The sequence below is a fragment of the Equus caballus genome, chromosome 6 (genome assembly GCF_041296265.1).
Source record: "Equus caballus isolate H_3958 breed thoroughbred chromosome 6, TB-T2T, whole genome shotgun sequence".
NCBI classification, from domain to species: Eukaryota; Metazoa; Chordata; class Mammalia; order Perissodactyla; family Equidae; genus Equus; species Equus caballus.
The window spans coordinates 80,619,383-80,642,418 of NC_091689.1; the positions used below are offsets into that span (position 1 = coordinate 80,619,383).

A 23,036-nucleotide genomic window follows, 5' to 3' on the forward strand; every position below is an offset into this window, starting at 1 on the left:
TTGCTCCTGTCCCTCCTCCCATCCCAGGCCGATCCCCCCAGCCTGGGCTCTGGGTCCCACACCCTCAACTGCCTCGCCATCTCTCTTACTTAAACCTTTCTACTGCTACCTCTCCTCCCACACAAACTTCTTCAGCTGTTTTCCATCTTTAACCAGCATCTTCCTGGCTCCAGCTCCTGCCACTTGAACCACCCTCACAGCCAAGCTTCTCCCTCGTAGCCAAGCTTCTTGAAAAAGTTGTCTCCACTTGCTTTGTCTTCTCCATCTCACAATCACTCCCCAAGCCAACAAACTAGCCCCAGCCCCACTTAAGGAGAACTGGCTTTGTCGCATCACTATGACCTTGTTGAGTCCAACTGACAATTGTCAGTCCTTATGGTACCTGACTTAACATCTGATCCCTCTGTTTCCCGAGTTCCACAATGACGTACTCTTGGGTCTGCTCATACCTCCCTGGCCATTCCTTCTTAATCTCCCTCAGAGTATCTCTAAATATGCCTGGTTCCTTCCACACAGGCTCGTCACCCTTCATGCCCTCCTTGGATGGGCTCACTCATCCACAGGACTCCCTTTACCAGGCAAATGCTCATGACTTGCACACCCATATTTCTGACCTAGATTTTCCTTCTCAACCCCACACCTGAATATCCAACTGCCTGCTGGGCAGACATGGCTGTTCAGAAACGGGCCAAACTCAGCAGGTTAGAACCAAACTTGCCCTCTTCCCTGCTCCTTCTCCTGCATCCCCTTTTGCAGAGGACATCATGCACCCTCCAAGTCACCCAACCAGAGACCTCAGTCATCCTTGATGCTCACCCTGCCACACCCAACTAATCACCTGGACCTGCTGATCCTCCTACTTGAGTAGCTCTCAAATCTGTCCCCTTCTCTCCATTCCCACGACCACCATTTTAGGGCAGCCCACCTCTGTCTATCTGATCCTCCTGCCTCCAGCCCTGCCTTCCACTCTCCAAGCTACAGGTAAATCCGATCTTGTGACTCCTCTGTTTAAAATTCCAAAGACCTGGCAATGCCCTGCATGATCCACCCTCGCCTACCTCTCCAGCCCATCCCTCACCGCACTCCACCCCTCCATTCTATCCTCTCATTGGCTCTGTACCCTCACAATGTGCCCACCACACTCTGCAGCTGCTGAAAGGACTGACTGGCAAGGACATCTGAGGCCTGCGCTAGAGGGGCTTCCTCTGTGCACCATGGGCAGAGCTCAACCCAAGCCCATACGCCCACACCCCACAGGCCTGTTCATCCAATCCTCCACCCAGGCACAGCATCTGGAGCAACCTACACATTTTGTATTCCTACCACCTAACCCAGGGCCTGGCCATGGTCAGGTGATCTTTATCTATTTCTAGATGAAACGTGAAAGGACAAGGAATGTAGGGGTCGAGGCAAGCCCACTGGATGTGGTGAACAGGACACCTCCATCTTCACCCCTTCCTGTTCTTCAGTGGTTCTCAATGATGTGGAACTGCTGTCACAATGATTGAGGGGTTCTTAGCGCCAGGGGCCAGGGCTGCTGAACATCTTGCTCCATGAGGGACAGTAGAATTGTCCTGCCCCAGTTGAGGAACATTCCAGCATCTGCTCTCTTTTGGTCTTGAGTCATTGGTCAGTCACTTCAACAGTAAGGATAATAATAATACCCTTGTCTATGTGTATCCTGGGTGTGGGTCCTGCCTCCCTCCCAGACTGGAAGGTGGCAAGTGAAAGAGGGAGAGGCAGGAAGGGCAAGGGCCAGTCTCTTTTTCATTCTGGTCCATGGTTCCTCAATCCTCAAGACAAGCACTCAGGAGGGAGGGCGGAGGACTGAAGACCTGGGGGTTATGGTGCAGCCTCGGAGCCTGACCTTCGCATTCATGGCCCAGCTCTGCCACTACTATCATGTGACCTTGACCAAGTTACTTAATTGCAGAGCCCAGGTTTCCTTCTTTGTAAGAAAGGAATATTGGCACCAACCCACTGGGCTCTAGAGGGGATTAAATGAGAGAATGTACGTCAAGCATGTAGCACAGAGCCTGGCACAGGGTAAGGACTTGAGGATGGGAGTTGTTATTATTATAATTAGACTGACAGCTTCCTGGAGAGACTCTGACCCACCTCCCCCCAGCTCTGGTCTCACAATTTTCCTCCTCTGCCTGACAGCCCTGACTGCTTCCCACTGCAGGGAGGCCCCAAGTTCCCCCAGCCAGGGCTCAGGGGCAGCAGTCAGACACTAAGGCGGAGTATCCTGAGGGACATGACTGGGGCCTTGAGAAAGCGGTGGCTGGCGGTGTGGGGGGTGAGGGTGCCAGAAGGCTGCCATCACAGGGGGCAGCGAGTGAGTCAGAGCAGAAGTGAGAGAAAGACTGACTTGCCTGTCACAGCCTGGGCCCCAGGGCCTGGGCTGGAGCCAGGGTCTGTTTACAGAGCATCAGAGGAGTGAGGCTCAGGTGGAGGCCAGCGTCCAAACTCAGTGTCCTGCCCCAATGTGTCCCGCCCTAGGACCAGTCCTGGGCCACCGGAGGAGGTGGCAGAGCACTGGGGGGAGGTGCACGAGCTTTGTAATCAGAAGGACATGGGCTTCAATCTTGGCTATGCTGCTTAGGAAGTAATGACTTCTCTCAGAGCCTCAATTTCCTCATCTGTAAAATGAGGATAATAATAGTATCTGCCTGATAGGGTTGTTGTTAGGAACAAATGAAAAATATCTGTAAAGCACTTAGCACAGTGCCTCACACATAGAAAAAGAGCTGTTTTATTCTTATTGCTGGGAAGGGCTTGGTACGTTGGAGATGGTAAGGCTCAGACGCGGAGGCAGACTCAGGGGGCAGGATGGACAGAGTTGAGGGGTGAGGAGAGGCCAGGGCAGGGCACAGCCACAGTCTGGCTATCTGGAGGAAAGGGCTGGATCTTACTGGTAGAATTCCCAAGCTCCTTTAAGGCTTTGTGATGCCCCATAAAAAGTACATGGTCCTGCCCACTTCCAACTTCTCTCCACGGCCACCCACCCCTGAGCCAGGGAGAGCATTCTCTGTTTTCTGCCTGGAGATGTTGAGAAGGAGGTCAACAAACCTCATCATTCAGAGGCCAGATTTTCATACCCACCTTCAGTGGGGTGGACTCTGCCTCCACTTTCCGAGCCTGCTCATTCCTGGACTGTCCCCATGCCATCATCTGCTCAGGGCATGGAGCCCTGCAGACCCTCCCACAGAAGCCTTGGTGAGGGGCCTGAGGACTCCATTCCCAAGTCCTCAGGGCACCTGAGGCTGCCAGGCGGTGCTGACGTGCTAGGAGCCATGCCAACGTGCTGTGTGGGCTGGCCCGGATGGCAGTCCCTAGGGCCTCATTAGCTTTACCATACAGTGCCTCCCAGTTCCCCAAGACAGGCCTCCCAGCCTGGTCTGCAGATAGGCCTTCTGTCCTGTGCCCTAAGAAAGGCCCTAGGTGTGACTGTCTCTTCCCCTGGGACTCCCAGTTAGACCCAGCTGCCCCTCCACTCCTCTACTTCTCTGAGGAGCCCCAGATACCAGGACAGGTCTCCTTCCTGTCAGCCTTTGGCTGGCTTGTGTTAGCTCTAGGCCCGCTCACAGTGAGTGCTGAAGACTTTGGTGAGAGCGGTTCTGTTCTGAGCTCAGGGTGGTCCTGGCCTGGAATTATCCAGAATGACCACTTAATTGCCCAGATAAGAGGATCAGAATCACCTACACTGTCAAACCTCTTCTCTCAAGTTACCTGCCACGTTCCTTGAAGACTATAGGACAGGCAGAAGCCGAGAGCTCATGAGGAAGGGAGTCTGCCAAGCAGAGGGATTAAGAACACAAGCCTCAACCTGAATCCTGGGTTTGAATCTCAGCTCCACCACTGACTAACTGTGTGACCTTGGGCAAATTACCCCACCTCACAGAGCCTTAGTTTTCTGAGGTAATCATACCCAGTAGATTTGAGGATCGAATGCAATACTGTACATCAAGCACACAGAACAATACCCAGCCCTCATTAGGCACACTATAAGTGGCAGCTATTATGATTAATAATTCGTAAGCATTAACGACAACAATGTTAATAAGAGTAGCAACTTTATCATTAGTGTGGGCCAAGGTGTCCCAGCCCCCCTTCCCCTCAGGGTCAAGGTCAGCCATGGCCACAGCTCCACCCTTCCCTCTTTGAGCAGGCACCAGAACCTACGCCCATCTCCTCCCCTCCCCCTCAGATCTAAGCACCCCAGAAGGGACCTTCTGGCCACGCTCCTGTGAGGCCACGGGTTTAGATTGTGTCAACAGAGATTCCCCTCCTTGTGCCTCTGAGGGTGCTCTGGAAGGCCCTTAGGATTGGGGTATACTCACTAGGACGCCCAGTACCAGCCTGGGTTGGCCTGGACATAGTCCTTAACGGGGTCACTGCAGAGAAGGGAGGGAGAGAGAATCAGAATTTACTCTACGTGTCTATTTCTAGTCCAGCATCTGCACCTTCCTCCCACAGATCACAGGACTTGAGAGGAAGACAGGAAGGAACACATCCCTGGTGGCTCAGGGAGGCCCAGCCAGAGTCCCAGGCCAGGACTCAGAGGCGCCTGGGTGTGGGGCTGGTGGATCCAAGAGGAATGACTGCCTCACAGACCCCTGCAGGCCCAGAAGGCACCCTGGGTGGCCCCTGCCCCACGCCCATGATGGAGGACTCTTCCATGAGCATTCTCTAAGGTTCTTCCCCAGCATGAGCAGACCCACTGCCCCAGACAAACCTCTTCAGGCAAACGTTCCAGAGAAGCCTGGTTCTAGATGCCCTGGCCCCAGGCCTGGCCATGACCACCCCTAGAATGTACTGGTCCACACTGCCAACTTACCAGAAGGTAAAGAGAGCCACGACACCCAAAGTCACCAGCAGCTGGATCAGTAGGATGGTATAGACCTGGGGGTTGGAGGGGCTCCACTCAGCTTGGGGGGGCCTGTTTGAGGCCGGGGAGGCTCAGGCCCCAGCAAAGCCGAGAGAGACCCCCGCTTCCAGGTGACTCGATCTACTCTCCAGACCCGCATGCTGTGCCTCCACCCTCCTTCTTAGGGGTCATTGGAACAGACCCGGGATGAGGTGAAAAGGGGAGCAAAGATGGTCCATAGCCCACAGCCACAGGAAAAGGGGGCCCACGGTATCTGGAGAGGAGACAGTGTGCTGAGGCATAGCAGGGGGCGGGGGGGTGAGACCTAAGGAAGCAGTTCCCAACAGGTGCTGTTAGCTGGGACCACAAGAGAAGGGGGGAGGGACAGCCTTTCCAGGCAGAGGGCTGGGCCAGGGGCTTCTCAAGGGCTTCCCCCACCCAGCCCCCCAGTCCTGGGGAGTTGGGGAAGGCAGTTACCTTTCTGATGAAGACCCGGCGAACTTTCTGGTCGTCCCAGCTGAAGGTGGTGAAGAGCTCATGGTCTCCAGTGGGGAAACCATTGTCATAGCTGGAGCTGCTGCCTGGGTGGGCAGAGGGAGGGCCATGAAGGCTCCCAATCATTGGGTGCCCCCAGTGGCCACCTGCTCACAGCTCCTTTTGATCAAACTGGCTCTCTGGCCTGGCCGAAGCCTTTCCCTCCAGCCCCTTCTCAAACCTCCCCGCCAGGCCCCCAGATCTCTCTCCCTGGCTGCTTTTCCTGTTCTGGGTCCTGAGAATGAACTGTCATCTCCCCTCCCCTCCCCTCCACCCTGGCTGAGGCTCCCTGGGGGCCAAGTTCTGTCACACAAGTGTGACCTTTCTCTCTTGTGTCCCCCACCCCCTCCCTGGACACTCTGGCTCCCTTGTGGTCAAGGATCAGAGAGGGACCCTAGGGTCACTAGCACATCCCGGAGTCAAAGGTCCTGACCCCAGCTTGCTCAGAGGCCCTTGGGGTGGGAACTGGGGACTAATTGGATGCAGTGGACCTGCTGGTGCTCCAGCTAGAAACCAGGGCTGGGGGAAGACTGGAGGAAAAATTAAGCCAGGACAAAGACAAGAAGTGGGAAGGTAGTTTTGAAGTCTGGTCCCAGAACTCAGGATTTTGGAAGCGCACAGGCTCCGCTGTCAAACAGACCCCTGTGTGGACCCCTCCTCTAAGACTGACTAGCTGTGTGAGCAAGTCACCATCCTTTTCTGAGTCTCTTCTCTTCTGTGACATGGATGGGTAATACCTACCTCATGGGGACAAAACAGGATAAAAATGAAAGCCTATGGCTTCATACCTGATGGGGACCATGCCACCCTCTCCCTTATATCCCTCGTCCGGGCCATTCTTGAGTCCTCGGTCGTGTCCATTCTGTTCGCCTCCACTGTCCCTGTCAGTTCTCCACGATCTTCCCCTTACCCTCCCACCCTGCCCACAACAATAGCCTCAATCTTGGTCTTTCAAAGCTGGCCATGGCATTGGCCGGCTTTGAGCTCTTTGATGACTCCCTACTGCCTTTTACTGAAGTTCAAGTTCCTTAGCAACAACTCCACAGCCCCCTGTTCACAGGGCCCTCTGGCTCCACCGTGCATCACTCCCTCCTATGTTTCTCTAGCCTGACTATATTTTTTCAGCCATGTGCTCTCTGGCCTCTGAGCCTCTGCACATTCTATTCTCTCAGCTTTGAACACTCATTTCCCTTTTCACCAGGCTAACTCGTGCCACCCTTCAGGGCTCACTGTGGATACCTCTGACTCCAGGAAGCCTTCCCTGACTGTCAGGCAGCACAGGCGAGCTGCCCAGGCCTCTATCACTACAGCCGTTTCACGACGTGGTACTCATCCATTTACTTGTCTACATGGTCAGCTGTGTGAGGGCAGGTCTTGCAAATCGATACATCCCCAGAAATTAACTCAGTGCCAGACACTGTGTGTGGCACACACTTAGTGAATGTTTGTCATATGTTGACTGGAATGAGCTGCCTTCCTGCCCCGACAGTTCCTTAGGAAACATTCCTTAAGGCGGCCAGTCCTGGCAACCAGGCTATGGGAAATAGGAGCGGGGAGAGAGGCAGACCCACTGCAAACCTGGGACCTGAAGACCCTCACCCTCTTATCCTTTACTTCTCCTTCATGTTCTGTCTCCAGCCCCCACCAAAGCCCAAATGGCCAGGCCACAGAGGGGGAGACAAGGAGAGAGAAAGCAGTCCTGTGGGGGTGTGGGGCAGTTAGAAGGGTTCCCACGAACACCAGACCTCCAGTGTAGGTCTTCCAGTGGGTTGCGGGGCGGTAGGTCTGCTTGGCTCTGGGCGGAGGGAGTTTGTGGTAGGTGTGGACCATGATGGCCACTCCTTGTGAGTAGAGGCTCTGTCTGAGGCATTGTCCTCTGGATCCCTTCTAGAATTCTGCTGAGGGCGGGGGATGGGGGGAGGGTCGGTTATGTGGGGGAGGGGGCTCAGGGGCTGCTGTGGGAGGCTGAGGGGCTGAGAGGCTGAGGGGGATTTGAGGAGAGGCCCTTCCTCACAGCTTGTGGGGAACTGCGTGTTCCCAGCCTGGAGGCAAAGCTCCAACAGGCTGCTCAACCCAACAGAGGAGCTCCTGCCACCTGTGATTCTTGGTTTGCAGGGAGCTGCGTCAGCCTGGGTGAGTGTGCCTGTGAATTACACCTGGCCACGAGGGACACTGAGGCTGGCATCCACATACCTTCCCTGCTCCATGCCCTCCTGTTCCCAAACAAAGGCCTGGGGGCGGAGGAGGGACAGGGAGAGCGATGGGTGGAGCAGATCCTCAGCTCCCTGGCCTCCAACGACCCTGGAGCCGTCATGGGGATGTGTCCCCGCTAAGCTTTCAGACTGGCCGCTGTATAAACACACTGCACCCACCGCCCCCCCCAGCAGGGAGCCAGTCCCAGCTAAGGCTGTGGCCAGCTACAGCCTCACACTGCCCCTTCCTGCTTCTGCTCTGACCTCTCCCCACCCCTTCTCTGCAACCTTTTCCTTTAGGAGAGCTTTTCTAGACTAGCCCCTGGTTTTTCTCCCTGCATCTGTCCCCTCTATTCACCCTAGCTCAGTGACCCTCTTCTCCACCCAAGAGCACTCTGACTGCCAACAGTGTGTCTCTCTTTTTTCACTGAGTCCTCCTTGATCTACCCTCAGAAGAGTCGTCCAACACCCAAGCCTTTGACAAGAGAGCCTCATACAACAACTACACAGTGCATCTAATTCTGGGCAACTTCCTCCTTCCCAGGTTTCCCATCTGGGCCCACCACTCCCCATGATGCTTCAGCCTCCAGGAGCTGAGAGACTTACTAGGGTCCACATAGGCCCAGCTGGGGTGGAGAGGCACAGCTGAGGGGGCTGGCGGAAAGGCCCCTGCCTTCAGCCCCTCTCCGGAGGTGGCCTCCTCATAGGAGGGTGGGGCCGAAGGCACTGTTGGAGCCTCCTTCTTCTCACCATTTGTCTGCTGCTGCCCCTCTGTCCCGGGGGCCTTGTTAGCCACGGAGAGCTGTGGAGTAGAGGCAGAGAGAGACGGTCACCAGGGAAAGGGCACCTTCCAAGCCCTCTCTAGCAGCCCCTCAATTCTTGGAACTTCCATGAGTACTTTCTCACCCGTCCTAGGAAGGGCAGAGGTGCAGACAAGAATCTCCCTGTTTTACATGAGATATATATAAAACAGAATGTTATTCATCCTTTAAAAAGAAGGAAATCCTAGGGCCAGCCTGGTGGCATACTGGTTAAGTTCATGCGCTCTGCTTCAGAGGCCCGGGGTTCACTGGTTCAGATCCTGGACGCAGACCTACGCACTGCTCATCAGGCCATGCTGTGGCGGTGTCCCACATAGAAGAACTAGAAGCACTTACAACGAGGATATACAACTATGCACTGGGGCTTTGCGGAGACAAAAAAAAAGAGGAAGATGGGCAACAGATGTTAGCTCAGGGCCAATCTTCCTCACCAAAAAAGCATACCTTAAAAAAACAAAAGAAAGAAATCCTGCTATTTGCAACAACACGGATGAACCTGGAGGGCACTGCAGTGAGTGAAATAAGCCAGACACAGACAGACATTCACTGCATGGTCTCACTCACATGAGGAACCTGAAACAGCAGAACTTACAGAAGCTCAGAGTACAACGGTGGTTGCCAGGGACAGGGGGCGGGAGAAACGGGAGGACGTTGGTCAAAGGGAACAAAGTTTCGGTTATGCAAGATGAGTTCCGGAGAGCTCACGTGCAGCATGAGGACTACAGTCAACAATACTGTATTGTCTACTTGAAATTTGCTGAGAGGGTAGATCTTAAGTGTTCCCGTCACACACACACAAAAAAGGTAATTATGTTAACTAGTTCGATTGTGGTGATCATTTCACAATGTACGCATATATTAAAAATATCAAGTGGTACACCTTAAATATATAAAATTTCTATTTGTCAATTATACCCCAATAGAGCTGGAAAATAAAAGAATCTCTCTATTTTATAGATGCGAGAACTGAGCTCCAGGAGGGTCGGGGCTGGCCAAGGGCACACACTGGAGCTGGGATAAGAACTGAGGAAGGAGAAAATTCTGAGAAGAGCCCACCATTGGTGGTCACTGTCCCGGGGGCAGGGACTGGGCCTGTACGGTTCCAGTGTTTCCCTGGGGTCCAGGGAAGGGCCTGGCACAGAGCAGGCCCTCGAAAATATTATTGAATGAAAGGTTCTCTCATTCATTTAATCTCCCTGCTCCCTTGCTAGTTGTATTTGGGCCCCTGTTGTAAATGAGGGAACTGAGGATCAGAGAGGAAGAACGACTCATCCAAAGTCACAGAGCCACGCACGGCCCACCGGGCTGCAGGGCTCAGGCACGATCCACTGGGACTGGCCGCCTTCTGTCGGGCTGGAGATGATACAAGGAGGGTGAGAGGAGAGAGCAGGGAAACGGAAAGGGGGAGGAGAGGGAGAAAAGAAGAGGAATGGGGCCTGCACGGTGGAGGAAGGGCAAGAGGCCCTGGCTAAGGGTCCCATTCTGGCCTTGTCCTACTGGAGCCTCAGCCTCTCCCTCAAGCCAGAACGGAGTCACAGAATGTCACTGCTACAAGGACCTCAGAAGGCACCTAGTTCAGCCCCTACCTTCATTTTACAGATGAGGAAACTGAGGCCCAGAGGGAAATGTGCCCGTGGCAGGTTGAAAACTCAAGTCCATTTACACTCAGATATGCCCCCTGCCCCACAACGTACCCATTGAGCTTTGGTGAGGGGATATGAGCTGTGAGGGCCTGAATGACGCAGCCAGACAAGGGAAGATTCGGGTGGAGGGGTGGTGTGAAAACTGAAACACCACCACCAAGACCGATCCTCAGAAAGTGGGATTTAGGTCTGATTCCAAAGAGAATGTGTTAAACCTGCAGGGCCACTGAGGAGGCTGCAGAGTTCCTGCTCTGCAGGGCACATCCAGCCGAGGCAGCCCAGGGACAGACGAGCACCGAAGACCTCTGCGTCCATCCAGCCCTAAGGACTATTGAACTGGGGGTCCCCTCCATCACCAGAAAGCCTGTGAGCAAGCTGGGGGTAAAGGGCAGAGGAGGCAGGGGCAATACATTCACCCCAGGACAGGAGGCAGTGTCAGCAAAGTGCCTGCTGGAGGTCTGGGTGGGGAGTGGAGGGAGAGGATCAGCGAATCTTCACTTTCACCTTGGTGAACAGCCTCCAGGCCTCCTTGGAGAAGGGCCTGGGAGCCCAGGCCTGTGTGAATGGGGCCCTGGTTCATCTGCTTCCCTCCCACTCCCCACCCGCTTCATCACCCAGACCAGAAGGGACATGCCCGGAAAACCCATTGCAGCCCAACAGAACCAAGGTCCTCTGAGCCCAGACCCAGAGCCTGTGTCTGGGGAAAAGGATTATCACCTCTGACTTCAGCGCTGTGCAAAGCTGGTCCTCCTCACCAGCCCCCTCCCTGCCACTCAGCCCTTCAGAGCCGCCTGGGCCTTGGCCCCCATTCACACACATCCGGCATTCCCAAGCGAGCTCTGCCCAATGGCAGGAGGTGGTATCACCCAGTGACATCATTTTGAGGCCTGATGAGCTTAAAAACAGGAGAGGAGGGTCTGAGAGCCCAGGAAAGGATGCCATTGGCTTGCAGGCTCATCTCGGAGAAAAGAAGGGGAGTGTAGGGGAGGTCTCTCTTCTGTTTTCTCTGCCCAATCCTTAGCACTCCCAAACAGAGGACCCTAGGACCCTCCCCCTTTGCCCCAGGCCCCAGTGTTGTGTAATTCCACAGGCTGTTGACGTTACATAACCCTACTAGGCTAGCCAAGTCTCTGCCTGGCCCCTCCCCTACATTTCAGGCCTAAAACTGGAAAAAAAAGAAAAGACGTTTTATCTGGTTCCATCCAGTCCCATGCCCAGCCAAAACTAAAACAAAAATTAGAACATCTTGATGCAGTGTTGCCATAGTAACCCCCCAAACACAGAAGATGTATCCAGACGTGGAATAATGACAGGGAGTTGGGGGGAGGTGGTGCGTTTTTGTGGAGGGTGCAAAAGATGAGCATAATGTGATTGGGGTTGGGATTGGACCAGCGGGGGATGCTAGAGAAATACTGCCCCTCAGGGCTCACCCTGGTGCGCGTGCATGCACACACACACACGCACACACACACTGGACACCTAGGCCGACTCCTTAAGGGGGCCTGGGCACCTGTGAAGGGTCCTGTGTGCCAAAGGCCAGGGTGGGAGGTAGGAGAGGTGAGCCTGATGGGCGGGGACCCTTGAAATGGGCCTTCTGGTCCTCTGACCTCAGCAAGGGCCACAGAGCACCTTCTCACAAGAGCCAGGGAAGGATGCGTACAGCGGTCCTGAGAACTCGCTTAGGGTGACAGGGAGCTCGGGAGCAGGAGGATGGAGGATGGTGCAGGCGGGGGAGATGCGGTACCTTTCCCTGGGTCATGATGCCGTCTCTCGGGGAAGGGGTCCCTGAGGCAGGGGCGGCCGCTTGGGTCACCGCAGCCTGCCTGCGTCTCTTCTTTCCTCCGCGTGGGTTCTAGCAATATCCACTGCAGCCGGGCCAGGCGGACCGGAGCGTACCATCTGGGCGCGGGGGGAGGTGGGGGCCGGGGGCGGGCCGGGAGGCTGCTGCGGAGGCCGCTGCGGATTCGCGATCCGAGGGGGCGGAGGCTGCGCACCGCCCCCTCCTCCTGCCCCCTCCATCCTGGTACCCTCACCCCAAGGACTAGGGAGCGCTGCGCTGCGGCGCAACCCAAGTGGATGGGTCCACGCGGGGGGGAGGAGGCGCGGGGACTCCGTGACACCCGAGCAGCTGATGCTGCCTGCCCATCAGCCGGAGCTGGGTGTCTGGGCCTTATCTCTCCACCATCTCTGCTGCTGCAGGCTTGGCCTTTTTTTCCCCCTCCCTCTTTGGATGCGGCCCTGATTTCTGCCTCCATCTCCGTCTCTCTATTTCATCACCCACAGTACTGTGGGAAGTCTCTGACGTCTTGTCTACCCTACCCGTCTTCTGACAGGGCCCCTGGGCCCTAAGTTCCGATGGGCCTTTGGGCAAGCCATGTGGGCACCTCTCCTTGGCACCCGTTTCTCACCTGTGAAATGGGAGCAATAGACCGCCTGCTACCTTGTCTGAGAGACGTGTGGGAGGATGCAGCTTTTGTTTTCTTCAACCCTGCTGGGACATTTTACTAGGTCTTTCTGGAGACACCTCTAGTTCTGTCTCACAGCCTCTCTAACCTCCTGCACTGCTCCTTTTCTGCCTCCACTCTCGGCCTCCATCACCCGTCTCCATCTCCCCGCCGCCCCCCCCCACCATCCCAGAGTCCGTCCCATCCTCTTTCCCAGGCCTGTCCTTGGGACTTGGCCATCACCAGGCCCTGTGTTCTGCAGCTGCCGCAGTGTTACTGTGAGCTTTACAATCTCAAGAGCTGGGCTCGAGTCCCAGTTTAGTCACCCACTGGCTGTGTGACTTTGGCAAGGCCTTTAACCTCTCTGAGCTGCAGCATGTCCTCTGGACAGGAGGGTAACAGCAGAGCTCTGTCCACCCTAGACTGACTGTGATGCACAAGGATCATGGTGTTGAAAGCACATTGGCAACCATGCAGTGCTGCAGTGTATGAGGTATTACTAGCTGAGGAATCCCTAGCAGGACGTCTGGGACTGTCCCAGGGTGAGGACTCAGAGATCTGCCTCAAAGAAGGATCTGATCCTCATAGGACGGGAGGGAAAACCAAGACCTGGTGCAAGTGGGAGTGGGCCCTTCCTTCTGCTTCCCTGTGGCCTCTCAGCTGGACCCACTTACGGACCAGTGAGAAAGCAGGGCCCGGAGTGGGCAGGTAAATCATCAAAGTCTTTATTCCACCTCCACTTGCCCTTTGTCCCCCCACTCCATAGCCACCAACTTCTCCTATTTGACAGTTTAAGTGCCACCTCCTCCAGGAAGCCTCCTTGGCCCCTAGTCTGGATTAGATGCTTCTCTTCCATAGTTTTGTAGCATCCTGCCTTAGTGCCTGTCACATGGCACTGTGGGGGGGTCCTTGTCTGTCTCCCCATTCGACTCTAAGGGAACCTGTCTGTAGCACTTTTTATGTCGGCATCACTGAATCCTGAGTCAGTTCCGTGGAACACACTCAATAAAGGCTAGCAGTTACTATTACCGGGACATGTGATGTTACACGGAGCCTGGCTTGATGGAGGCCTCCGTGTTCTCATGTGTTTGTGAATCCCACCTGTTCCCCCTCTCCCCGTTTACCCCGCTCCAGCCACGCAGGCCTCTTGGCTGTTCCTTGACTGGATCAAGCACGTTCTTAGCTCAGAGACTTTGCACTTGCTGTGTCCTCTGCCTGGAATATCTATAGGTGGCTGCATGGCTCACTCCCTCACCTGTTCTCAGCTCTGCTCGGACATCACCATATTGGGGCGGGGGGTGGGGGTCTTCCTGGTCCTATACAAAGCAGCAGTGCCACCAACATACCCCCACCCAGCTCATTGGACAATCCCTTTTTCCTAATGCAACTTCATTTTTTCTATGGCATTTGTCACCTCTGACATACATTTTTTGCTTAGTTTTTTTTTTTTTTTTTTTGGTCTCTCTCTCTCTCCTATTAGAATATCAGCTAGGTGAGAGAAGGTATTTTGAGGGCGTTTTGTCACTGCTCTACACTCATGGGTTAAATAGTGCCTGGCATGGACGTAGTAGGTGCTGGATAAATGTTTGGATGAGTAAAGCACAATATTATACAAAATCCTTACATTCCTCAGACATTTTGACATTATCAGCGCTATGCTCTTTCTCAGATGTTGGATCTGTTACGTTGACATCACTTGTATGTCTCCATTACACGGTCTTTGGACATTACTCAGAGACTGGAACATTTGTCTAACACTCCTCTTGTGTCTGGAGGCAGTAAGGTGTGGTGGTCAGGAGCGTGGATTTCAGAGTCGGGCAGCCTTGGTTCCAATCCCAGCTCCTCCCTTGGAAGCTGTATCTGGACAAGTTCGTTGCCCTCTCGGAGCCTGTTTCCTCATTTGTAAAATGGGGGACAGTGATAGTAACGGCTTGGTGAGGTTGTAGAGAGGATTCAGTGATCATGTTTGTAAAGTGTCTCCCACAGTACCCCAGCATGCAATCAGCTGTTAGTGTAAGCTGTTAGCCTTAAGGGTCCCACAAATGTCGTTTAACAAGATAATTCATTTCCACCCTCAGAAGGCAGCTCGGTTCCTCTGTTGTTCATTCGTTCATGTCTGTCGTGCCTACCTGCTGTATGACACGCAGGGGTAGAAGCTTCGATGGTTCAAAGAGGAAAGGTCCATTCAGAGCTCACGCCCATGCAGCACCAGGGTTGGGGCAGGTGAGGCAGGACGGCTAGAGGAAGGGGTGCCTGAGGGGAGCCGGGCACGGTGAAGCTCCTCAGAGGACTGGGGAGCTAGCTGGGGTCACATCCTTGAATCCTGAGCCTGGGGATGGGCTTTGTTCTGTTAGCACGAGGTGGGGCTGTAGGAGGAGTTTCAGGGTTTTTTGAGCAGGGCAAGAACATGTTCAAAGTTGTGCTTCAGAAAGAGTGAACCACTGTAGTAATTTTTGTCATTAAAGCATTTTCCTAAACAAGAAGGAAAGAAAGATCCGTCTGTGAGCAATGTATGGGAGGGACTGAAAGAGGGAGGGGCTGAAGGTGCAGTGATGAGCGTGGAAACCTCGTGAGAGTTCTCGTGACAGAGGCCCTGAGCCCAGACCTCAGAGCAGGCTGTCTGGGCAAGATGCTTCACTTCTCTGGGCCTCAGTTTCCTCATCTGTAAAATGAAGGCTGGGAGGACTAAGAGAGTTAGTATTGGTAAAGCAGTCAGAACAGAGCCAGGCACATAACTAGTGCTCCATACATGTTTGAGAGTATAAAGTAGACCAAATGATGCAGGGGCAGAAAAGATAGAGAGAGGCAGACAGTCTGGGGCAGGATTGACAGGACTGGGGAAGAGGCTGGACGTGGGATAAAGGGAGAAGAGGAGTCAGCAGGGAGGGAGGTTTGGAGCCTGCGTCCCTGGGAGAAAGGTGCCATTATTAAAAGAGAGGAAGGAGCCAATATGCTCAGGGGGGATCAGGCTGAGTTTGTGGTGCCCGTGGGACAAGCAGGTGGAGATGTCCTGTAAGCAGTCGCCTAGGGGCTCCTGGCACCTGGGAGAGAGGTCTGGGCAGGACCTTACAGCTCAGGAGGCACCGTGCACTGTATTCTAGGGGAATGCCACTTTCCTTTCTGCCCTGAAGCCCAGCCCTGGGGCCTCGTGGAGTTGAGCAGTGTGGCCACTGGGGGACTGGGCTGGATTTGGGGGCTTGGGCCTCCTTGGTCATCAGCATGTGGACAGTGGCTAAACCACAGAGTTATGTGAGGATGTCCCTTGAGAGTGAAGCCAAGGAGAGAAGTGGGGGCAGAGCAGGCCCGGAACAGCACCTGGGGAGGGAGGGGAGACAGAAGGAAGTTCTCTCCTCCCTCTGGAATCCCTCTCGCTGTCTTCACCACTAGGCGAGGTGAAAGTGGAGAGATTCAAAGACCCGTGTCAGTGTTCTCAAGGCTGCTCCTCGGGCCCGGCTGTGGGCCCAGCCATTTCCTCTCCCCTCCTTTCAGGCCCACACCGTGGTGGCCCATCCCACTCCATGTTCTGCTCTGGTTTTCAATCAGCTCTGTCTGGGGCAGATGCCAGAGAGGTGAGGGAGTGAAGGTGTGGACAGAGGCGACGCTTCTCATTTTACAGCCGTAGAAGCAAAAGGCCAAAGAGAGTGAGTGACTAACCCAAAGTTACATGACATGTTGGGCGTCAAGCCAAGGCGAGAAGAGCAGATGTGCCCCCAGCTCAGGGACCATCGGCCAAAGAATGTTTCAGTCAAGACACTTAGACTGGGGGTGGGGGAGGGGTTGGGAGGTTCTCAGACTTCCTAGGTGGGCAGAATCAGAGCTATCCAGGCACCTCTCCCCAGATCCTCACCCAATCCCCCCCCCAACACACCCCAACCTGCACACGCAGCCTGAACCAGCTCCTGCCCCCCAGGGTGAAGAGACGCCCTGTGCATTTGAGGCCAGTGATGGGGAGGGGACAGAGGCAGGTGGGAGAGCCCAGGTCCCTCACAGTAGGCAGGTCTCTTAGGGGAGGCTGCAAGAGGTGGTGGTCCAGGAGAGCTCAGGCATCCCAATATACCCTCCTGGGTATACCTGGGCCCCAGCCATGGCTGCCGCACCCCCCACCGCATTTCAAAGCCTATCATTGTCCTGCAGGTCCCCAGCCCCCTACCCCTCTCATTGCTCTCTATACAGGCCCTTTCTACCTCCCCACCCCTCCATCCCCCACCCAGCAGCCCTGCAGCAAAGAACCCAACATCCTGTACTGGTCAGCCATAGCCTGGTTGCACAACCCCTGTATGCTGGAGTTCTCATTCCTGCCTCCCCACCCTCCTCACCCCATGACACACTGTACCTCCCCAGAATAGTCTCCAAAGCACAGGGACACGAAGCCCTCGGCAACATCTATACCCTGAATCAACCCTGAATCATCCTTCTTCCCTGATGCAGGAATTGTTTACGTATAAAACCACGTTCCTGTCCTTTCTCCTTGCCCCCCCCCCCAACACCCCCAGGCTTTTGTTGGGAGCTGGGACGGGGGAGCAAAGTGCAGGAGAGTCAGTTTCCAGACTCCTCATGCCCAGCTGCACCTGCTCTGCTGTGCCCGCAGTGACAGGCCCTTGAGAAGTTGGGTCTTGGTGTTGGCGCCTGCCTTCCCTGATTCCTGGGATGACCACGGGTTCTGTTATGATGCCATGCTGTGCTATGTGTATATGCATCTCTGCTTCTCCACCAGATGGGAAGCTCCTTAAAGATGGGACTGTGTATCTTGATCCTTCCAGCTCCCACCCCATCTCTTCCGCCTGGTAGAGTTCAGTGGTGAAGAATATAGGTTTTGGGATCAGCTCAATCTAAGTGAGAATTCTGATCTTGCCAACTATTACATGAGTGACCTTACATGCATCATTAAACCTCTCTGAGCTTAATTTGCTCATCTGCAAAATGGATATTCATTCATTAGTTCACTCATTCCACCAATATTTACTGAGGGCCTACTCCATCTCAAGCATTGATGTATACGCAGCCGTGGACACAACAGATGCAAACCCCTGCCCCTTGGGGCTTACTTTTTTGTGGGGAATATTAGTGCTTGTCTCCAAGGGTGATTATGAGGACTCCATGAGCTAACATAGGGACAAGGTTTAGCACAGTGCCTGCCGTGGTTTGCCTGACGAATGGGAGCTGTTGTTAGAAACATCCATCCAGAACCATTCATTGAGAACTTACTATGTGGCAACACTGTGTTAGGTGCTAGGGAGACAAAGATGTGGAACACCCATCCACACCTTCAAGGAACTCACAGTCTAATGCACCTACAGTGTGTTGAACAAGCGCCATCTTCATCATTGTTCAGAAGCTTGTAACCAGCACCAACTTGTATGGCATGCTACAAAGAACCATACAATTCTAGAATGTCAGGTGTGGCAGAGACTGCTGTTTATCCCCCAGTACCCTTCAGACAAAGCCGTCCATGATTGACAATTAGCAGCCTGTGTTTTCAAGGGGCTCAGGAAAAGGAGAGGTTATTTTTGGTTGGAGGATCAGAAAGGACTGAGGGGAGGTGGCTTTTTAACTGTGTCTGGGAGAAAAGAGCAGGATTCAACACACAGAGACAGTCATGGCAGAGATAGGAAGGCAGGACCTTAGGGGACCAGAATGACACAAAAATAAAGTCATGGAGGAAGGATAACCTGAAGCACCGATTTTGTTCTTAATCCCAGGAGGAGGATGACCTAGCTTACGGTGAGGCTGGAGGCTGATCCAGACAAGGCAGCTGTATTCACGGGCACAGGAGACAACTGCCCAAGAGGTGGGGTTTGAGGGATCCCCTTCCTGGCCCTCTATCCTTGGCCAAGACTACATCAGGCCAAGAGTCCACCATTAGAAATTCATTTCCTTTGGTAAGCATTCAGCTTCCAGGAGGTAGGAGGCAAAACAACGCCAGAAGGATAACATGGAAGGATAGTTCTGGGCCAAGAAGGAGTGGTGGGGAAAAGAGATCTGGGAACAGTGGAAAGCCAGGTGGGGTCAGAAGGACCAGAGGGTGACGGGAGTCCTAAATGGGCCAGGTCGTGCATGACCTTAGCTGGAAACACTTAAGTAAAGGCTGTCGGTAAATGGCTAAGCACTGCTCAGCTGTGGGGGCTGGACCGAGTGAGTGGGAAGGGAGGAGTGGGCGTCAGTGTTCTCTCCACACACTTTCCTCACCTGGCCAGTGCTCTTCAGCCTTCCCTGCTTTACCCATGGGAGGTGGGAGGTACCCAGTCCAGGCAGTAGTCCCATCGGTGCAGTTTGGCCCAGCAGCATGGGAGGTTGCTCCTCTGTGCTTCACTGGGGATCAGCACTCATTCTTTCAACAGGAATGTATGTATTCGGCAAGGCCTGGGGGCCGTGCAATGAGCTGGGAGTGCAGGAGTGAGCAAGAGAGCCAAGCCCTGCTAGATTGCAGGAGGAGGAAACCAACCTTAAATAAATAGCCACACAAAGGCATACATAACTACACATTTTGGTAAGTGCCCTGCAGTAAAAGCCTAAACTGCCTTGAGGGAGAGTTAACAAGGCAATAACTTAGATTGGGATCGGGGCTGGGGGCAGGCAGAGAGGGCTTCTAGGAGATCTGGAGGGAGAGTTGGAGCTGGTAAGGGCATAAGTGTCCTAAGCAGAGGGAACCCCATCTGCCAAGGCTCTGAGGTGGGAAGGAACTCCAGCTTTAGGCTCCAATGAGGCATCAAAAGATAGCCAATGGGGCTGGAGGAAGAAAGAGAGATGTAGGTGGTGGTTCAGAGGGAGACAGGCAGACCACACGGGGCCCTGTGGGCAGGGGGAAAACATTGAGAAGTCATGGGGCGGGGAGTTGAAGAGAGACTTGACCACTCAGACTGCAATTTTAAAAGATTCCTCTGGCAGCAGGACAGAGAAGACCCTGGAGGAGAGACCAGTTAGAAACCATTGCTGCCATTGAAGGTGAGGTGAGGGTGGCCTGGAGCCTGGGCTAGAGTGGGGCGGAGGGAATTTCACAGATTCAGGAATTATTTAAGGAGAAAAATCGTAAGGATTTGGTGAAGGACCGCCTGGTGGTAGGTGAGAGAGAGGGCAAAGTTTCTGGCATGAGCAATTGGATGGCAGGAGATGAGGAGGACAGAGAAGGGCCCGCTCAGTCCCTGGAGGGAGGTGGTTGTAGCTCATGACCTCGGTTCCATCCCAAGCCCCTTCACACTCCAGCTGTGTGATGTGACCAGGGCAATAATAGTAATTCTAACAGCTAACCTCTTTTGAGCACTGCTATGCTATATATATGTTAAGCACTGAGCTAAGTGTGCCCCATGGATTGTTTTGATAAGTGCCAAAACATTTAGGTCCTGTTGGAGAGGAAAAATTCTTCCTCTACCCTTCTAAGTTCTCTCGGTTGGTCTAACAATCAAACTGACATGAGGCAGATTAACAGGAGAAAATCAAATAAAAGCTTAATAACATGGATACCTCCTATATATGTGGGAGAGACCCAGGAAAAGTGAGTAATTTGCCAAAGTGGCTGAAGCCACCACCTTAAATACCACCTTCAGCTAAAGACAAAAGAACATGCTGGGGGTGGGGAGTCAGTTATGGGAGGTGACCAGGAAAAGCACAGTAAACAAGGGTAAGCTTGTTATGCAGATTTAAGTTGTTGCCTTCTACATTAATAAGAGTTTCTAAGGATGGGATCCTCCCCCTCTTCCTGGTACAGCAAGGGAGACACCCTTACAAATGGAGATTTCCCTTGTACACATACTAAACATCTCTTTACAAAAGGGTAACCTACTCAGTTTTCAGAGCTTCTTCCATGTCTGCTGTTTCTTAAAAATAAACAGCCTAAAATAATCCTAATGCCAAAGAGGCATATTTTGGGGTGACAAATTCTGCTCCCCTCCAGTCCTCTTATCATTTCCATTTTACAGACGAGGACACTGAGACTTAGAGAGGTTAACTGGCCCAAGGTCTCCCACAGCTGGCAGGTGATGGAGCCAGTTTCCCACCTCCCACAGTCAGACCCCAGAGCCCAGCTCTCAACCATCATGCCGTCTTGACTCAGACACTCAGTTTCTTAACCAATTGAATGAGGTCAATGGCAGCTTCTTCACTGAGTTGTGAGGTTTCAACAATGAAAGTAAAACTCCCTAAGTGATGTGACATGTTGTAGGTACTTCACACATGCCACATCTCTTTTCTTGCTCCTGAGCGAACAGCTCCATTTCACGAGCCAGGAGCCTCGTAAATATTTCAGTGGTATCTGTGTGGTTGAGGCCACGAAGCCTATCCTCTGCAGCACTTGTGACCGTGAGGTCCGGGAATCGTCTTGGGCCTGTTGAAGACGTTTGGTCAGCTTCGTTTTCCAAAAAAGACCTTTCCCTGGAGCAGTTGACAGTCACTGGCATGAGACAGATCTGCAGACTTTTTCTGGAGAGAGGGCAGAACATGAGCTGGCCCAGGGTCCCATTTCCCAAACAAGGGCACAGCCAAGGGCTGCCCATGGGCTCATCCACCCCACATACTCACATCCAACCCATAGACTGTGCCAAGGACTCTGTCACACTAGGGGTCCCAGAAGGGCTGTAGGGATCCCAGAAAAGAAGATGACGGGCTGCCCCTCTACAGCAGAGACTATAGCTAGAATTGAGGACAAGATGACCCGGGTCTGTGCCTCTGGGGAACTTTGAATTCTTTTTTTAAAAAATCTTTTATTGTGGAGGAATTCCAAGATGGCGCCGTGAGTAGTCCTCTTTGTCTCTCGCCCTTCGAGTCTACAATTATTTGGACACTTATCGCTTGACAAAGGATATCCAGACAGCATCTCAGGACGTCTGAGACACCCACGCAACCATACATCGGAAGGCGGACGGACTTTCCTCCGGGAGGATGTGGAAATAGGTGAAAACTCTCCGACCCCGACGGGCAGCCTAGTACCCGCAAGCGGCTTTCTTCCAACGGACGCCCCCAGAGGATCCACACACATCTAGGGCAGGAGCGAGAACACAACAGAGGAGCGACGGTGGAAACAGGTGACCAGAACCCTACTTAAACCCCCCGCAATTACTCCTAAACGCAGAGGGAAACTTTGGAGTTGCACACCTGAGCCTGCGGGGAGAGTCTCTCCCCGCCATTGGCGGGGAGACCCGGCCTGGTGCTCGGGGCGCCCGGAGGGTCCCAGAGAGAGACACGGTGGGCACGGAGGTCTCCCAGCTGCCGTTGCCCGCCCCGTGGGACTAGGGATTGCCGGAGATCTCGGAGAGGACCGGGGCGGGGGATCTTTCAAAGGCGGGTCCGGCGACCCGGTGGGGAAGCGCCGGAGCTCCGCCAGGCAGCAGACAAAACTCTCTGTCTGCCGGTAGCAGAGGGGCCACGCTGAGCACTCAGGGCTCCCGGCAGAGGGCCGGAGAGAAGCCCAGAGGGCGGGGCGACCCCCAGCTGCCGTTGCCCGCCCCGGGGGACTAGGGATTGCCGGAGATCTCGGAGAGGACCGGGGCGGGGGAACTTTCAAAGGGCCCCGGAACTTTCAAAGGCCGGATCGGCGACCCGGAGGGGAAGCGCCGGAGCTCCGCCAGGCAGCAGACAAAACTCTCTGTCTGCCGGTAGCAGAGGGGCCACGCTGAGCACTCAGGGCTCCCGGCAGAGGCCCGGACAGAAGCCCAGAGGGCGGGGCGACCCCCAGCTGCCGTTGCCCGCCCCGTGGGACTAGGGATTGCCGGAAATCTCGGAGAGGACCGGGGCGGGGGAACTTTCAAAGGCCGGATCGGCGACCCGGAGGGGAAGTGCTGGAGCTCCCCCAGGCAGCAGACAAAACTCTCTGTCTGCCGGTAGCAGAGGGGCCACGCTGAGCACTCAGGGCTCCCGGCAGAGGCCCGGAGAGAAGCCCAGAGGGCGGGGCGACCCCCAGCTGCTGTTGCCCGCCCCGTGGGACTAGGGATTGCCGGAGATCTCGGAGAGGACCGGGGCGGGGGAACTTTCAAAGGCGGGTCCGGCGATCCGGTGGAGAAGCGCCGGAGCTCCGCCCGGGCAGCAGACAAAACTCTCTGTCTGCCATTAGCAGAGGGGCCACGCCCAGCATTCAGGGCTCACGGCAGAGGCTCGGACAGAAGCCCAGAGGGCGGGGCGTCCCCCAGCTGCTGTTGCCCGCCCCGTGGGACTAGGGATTGCCGGAGATCTCGGAGAGGACTGGGGCGGGGGAGCTTCCAAAGGCGGGTCCGGCGACCCGGAGGGGAAGCGCCGGAGCTCCGCCAGGCAGCAGACAAAACTCTCTGTCTGCCGGTAGCAGAGGGGCCACGCTGAGCATTCAGAGCTCCCGGCAGAGGCCCGGAGAGAAGCCCAGAGGGCGGGGCGACCCCCAGCTGCCGTTGCCCACCCGGTGAGGCTAGGGATTGCCGGAGATCTCGGAGAGGACTGGGGCTGGAGAGAGTTCCAGAGACCCAGCTTAGTAGCCTAGGGGGAAACCCTACAGGCTCACAGAAGCCTTAGGGAAAGCCTCTGCACAGCACCAGTAGAAGGCACCCAGCCACCAGCCACAAGGCTGGAAGACCCTA

The 23,036-nt window shown here is 54.6% G+C and overlaps 1 protein-coding gene across 2 annotated transcripts in view; it reads right to left on the reverse strand.

The window, feature by feature from the left end:
- The window catches only part of FAIM2 (Fas apoptotic inhibitory molecule 2), a 33,149-nt gene extending 20,777 nt beyond the window's left edge, over positions 1-12,372 (reverse strand). The window contains exons 1-5 of one of the 2 annotated variants that reach the window (XM_001504227.7): positions 11,805-12,372; positions 8,203-8,398; positions 5,348-5,451; positions 4,841-4,905; positions 4,344-4,397 (exon numbers count right to left, since the gene is read on the reverse strand). In XM_001504227.7, coding sequence (XP_001504277.2) covers positions 4,344-4,397; positions 4,841-4,905; positions 5,348-5,451; positions 8,203-8,398; positions 11,805-11,819 — 434 coding nt within the window. In that variant the 5' untranslated portion in view covers positions 11,820-12,372. Of the gene's footprint in view, positions 1-4,343; positions 4,398-4,840; positions 4,906-5,347; positions 5,452-7,149; positions 7,301-8,202; positions 8,399-11,804 lie in introns of those variants that run through there. The other variant, XM_005611152.4, reaches the window with a different exon arrangement.
- Between the last annotated feature and the right edge of the window lie 10,664 nt (positions 12,373-23,036).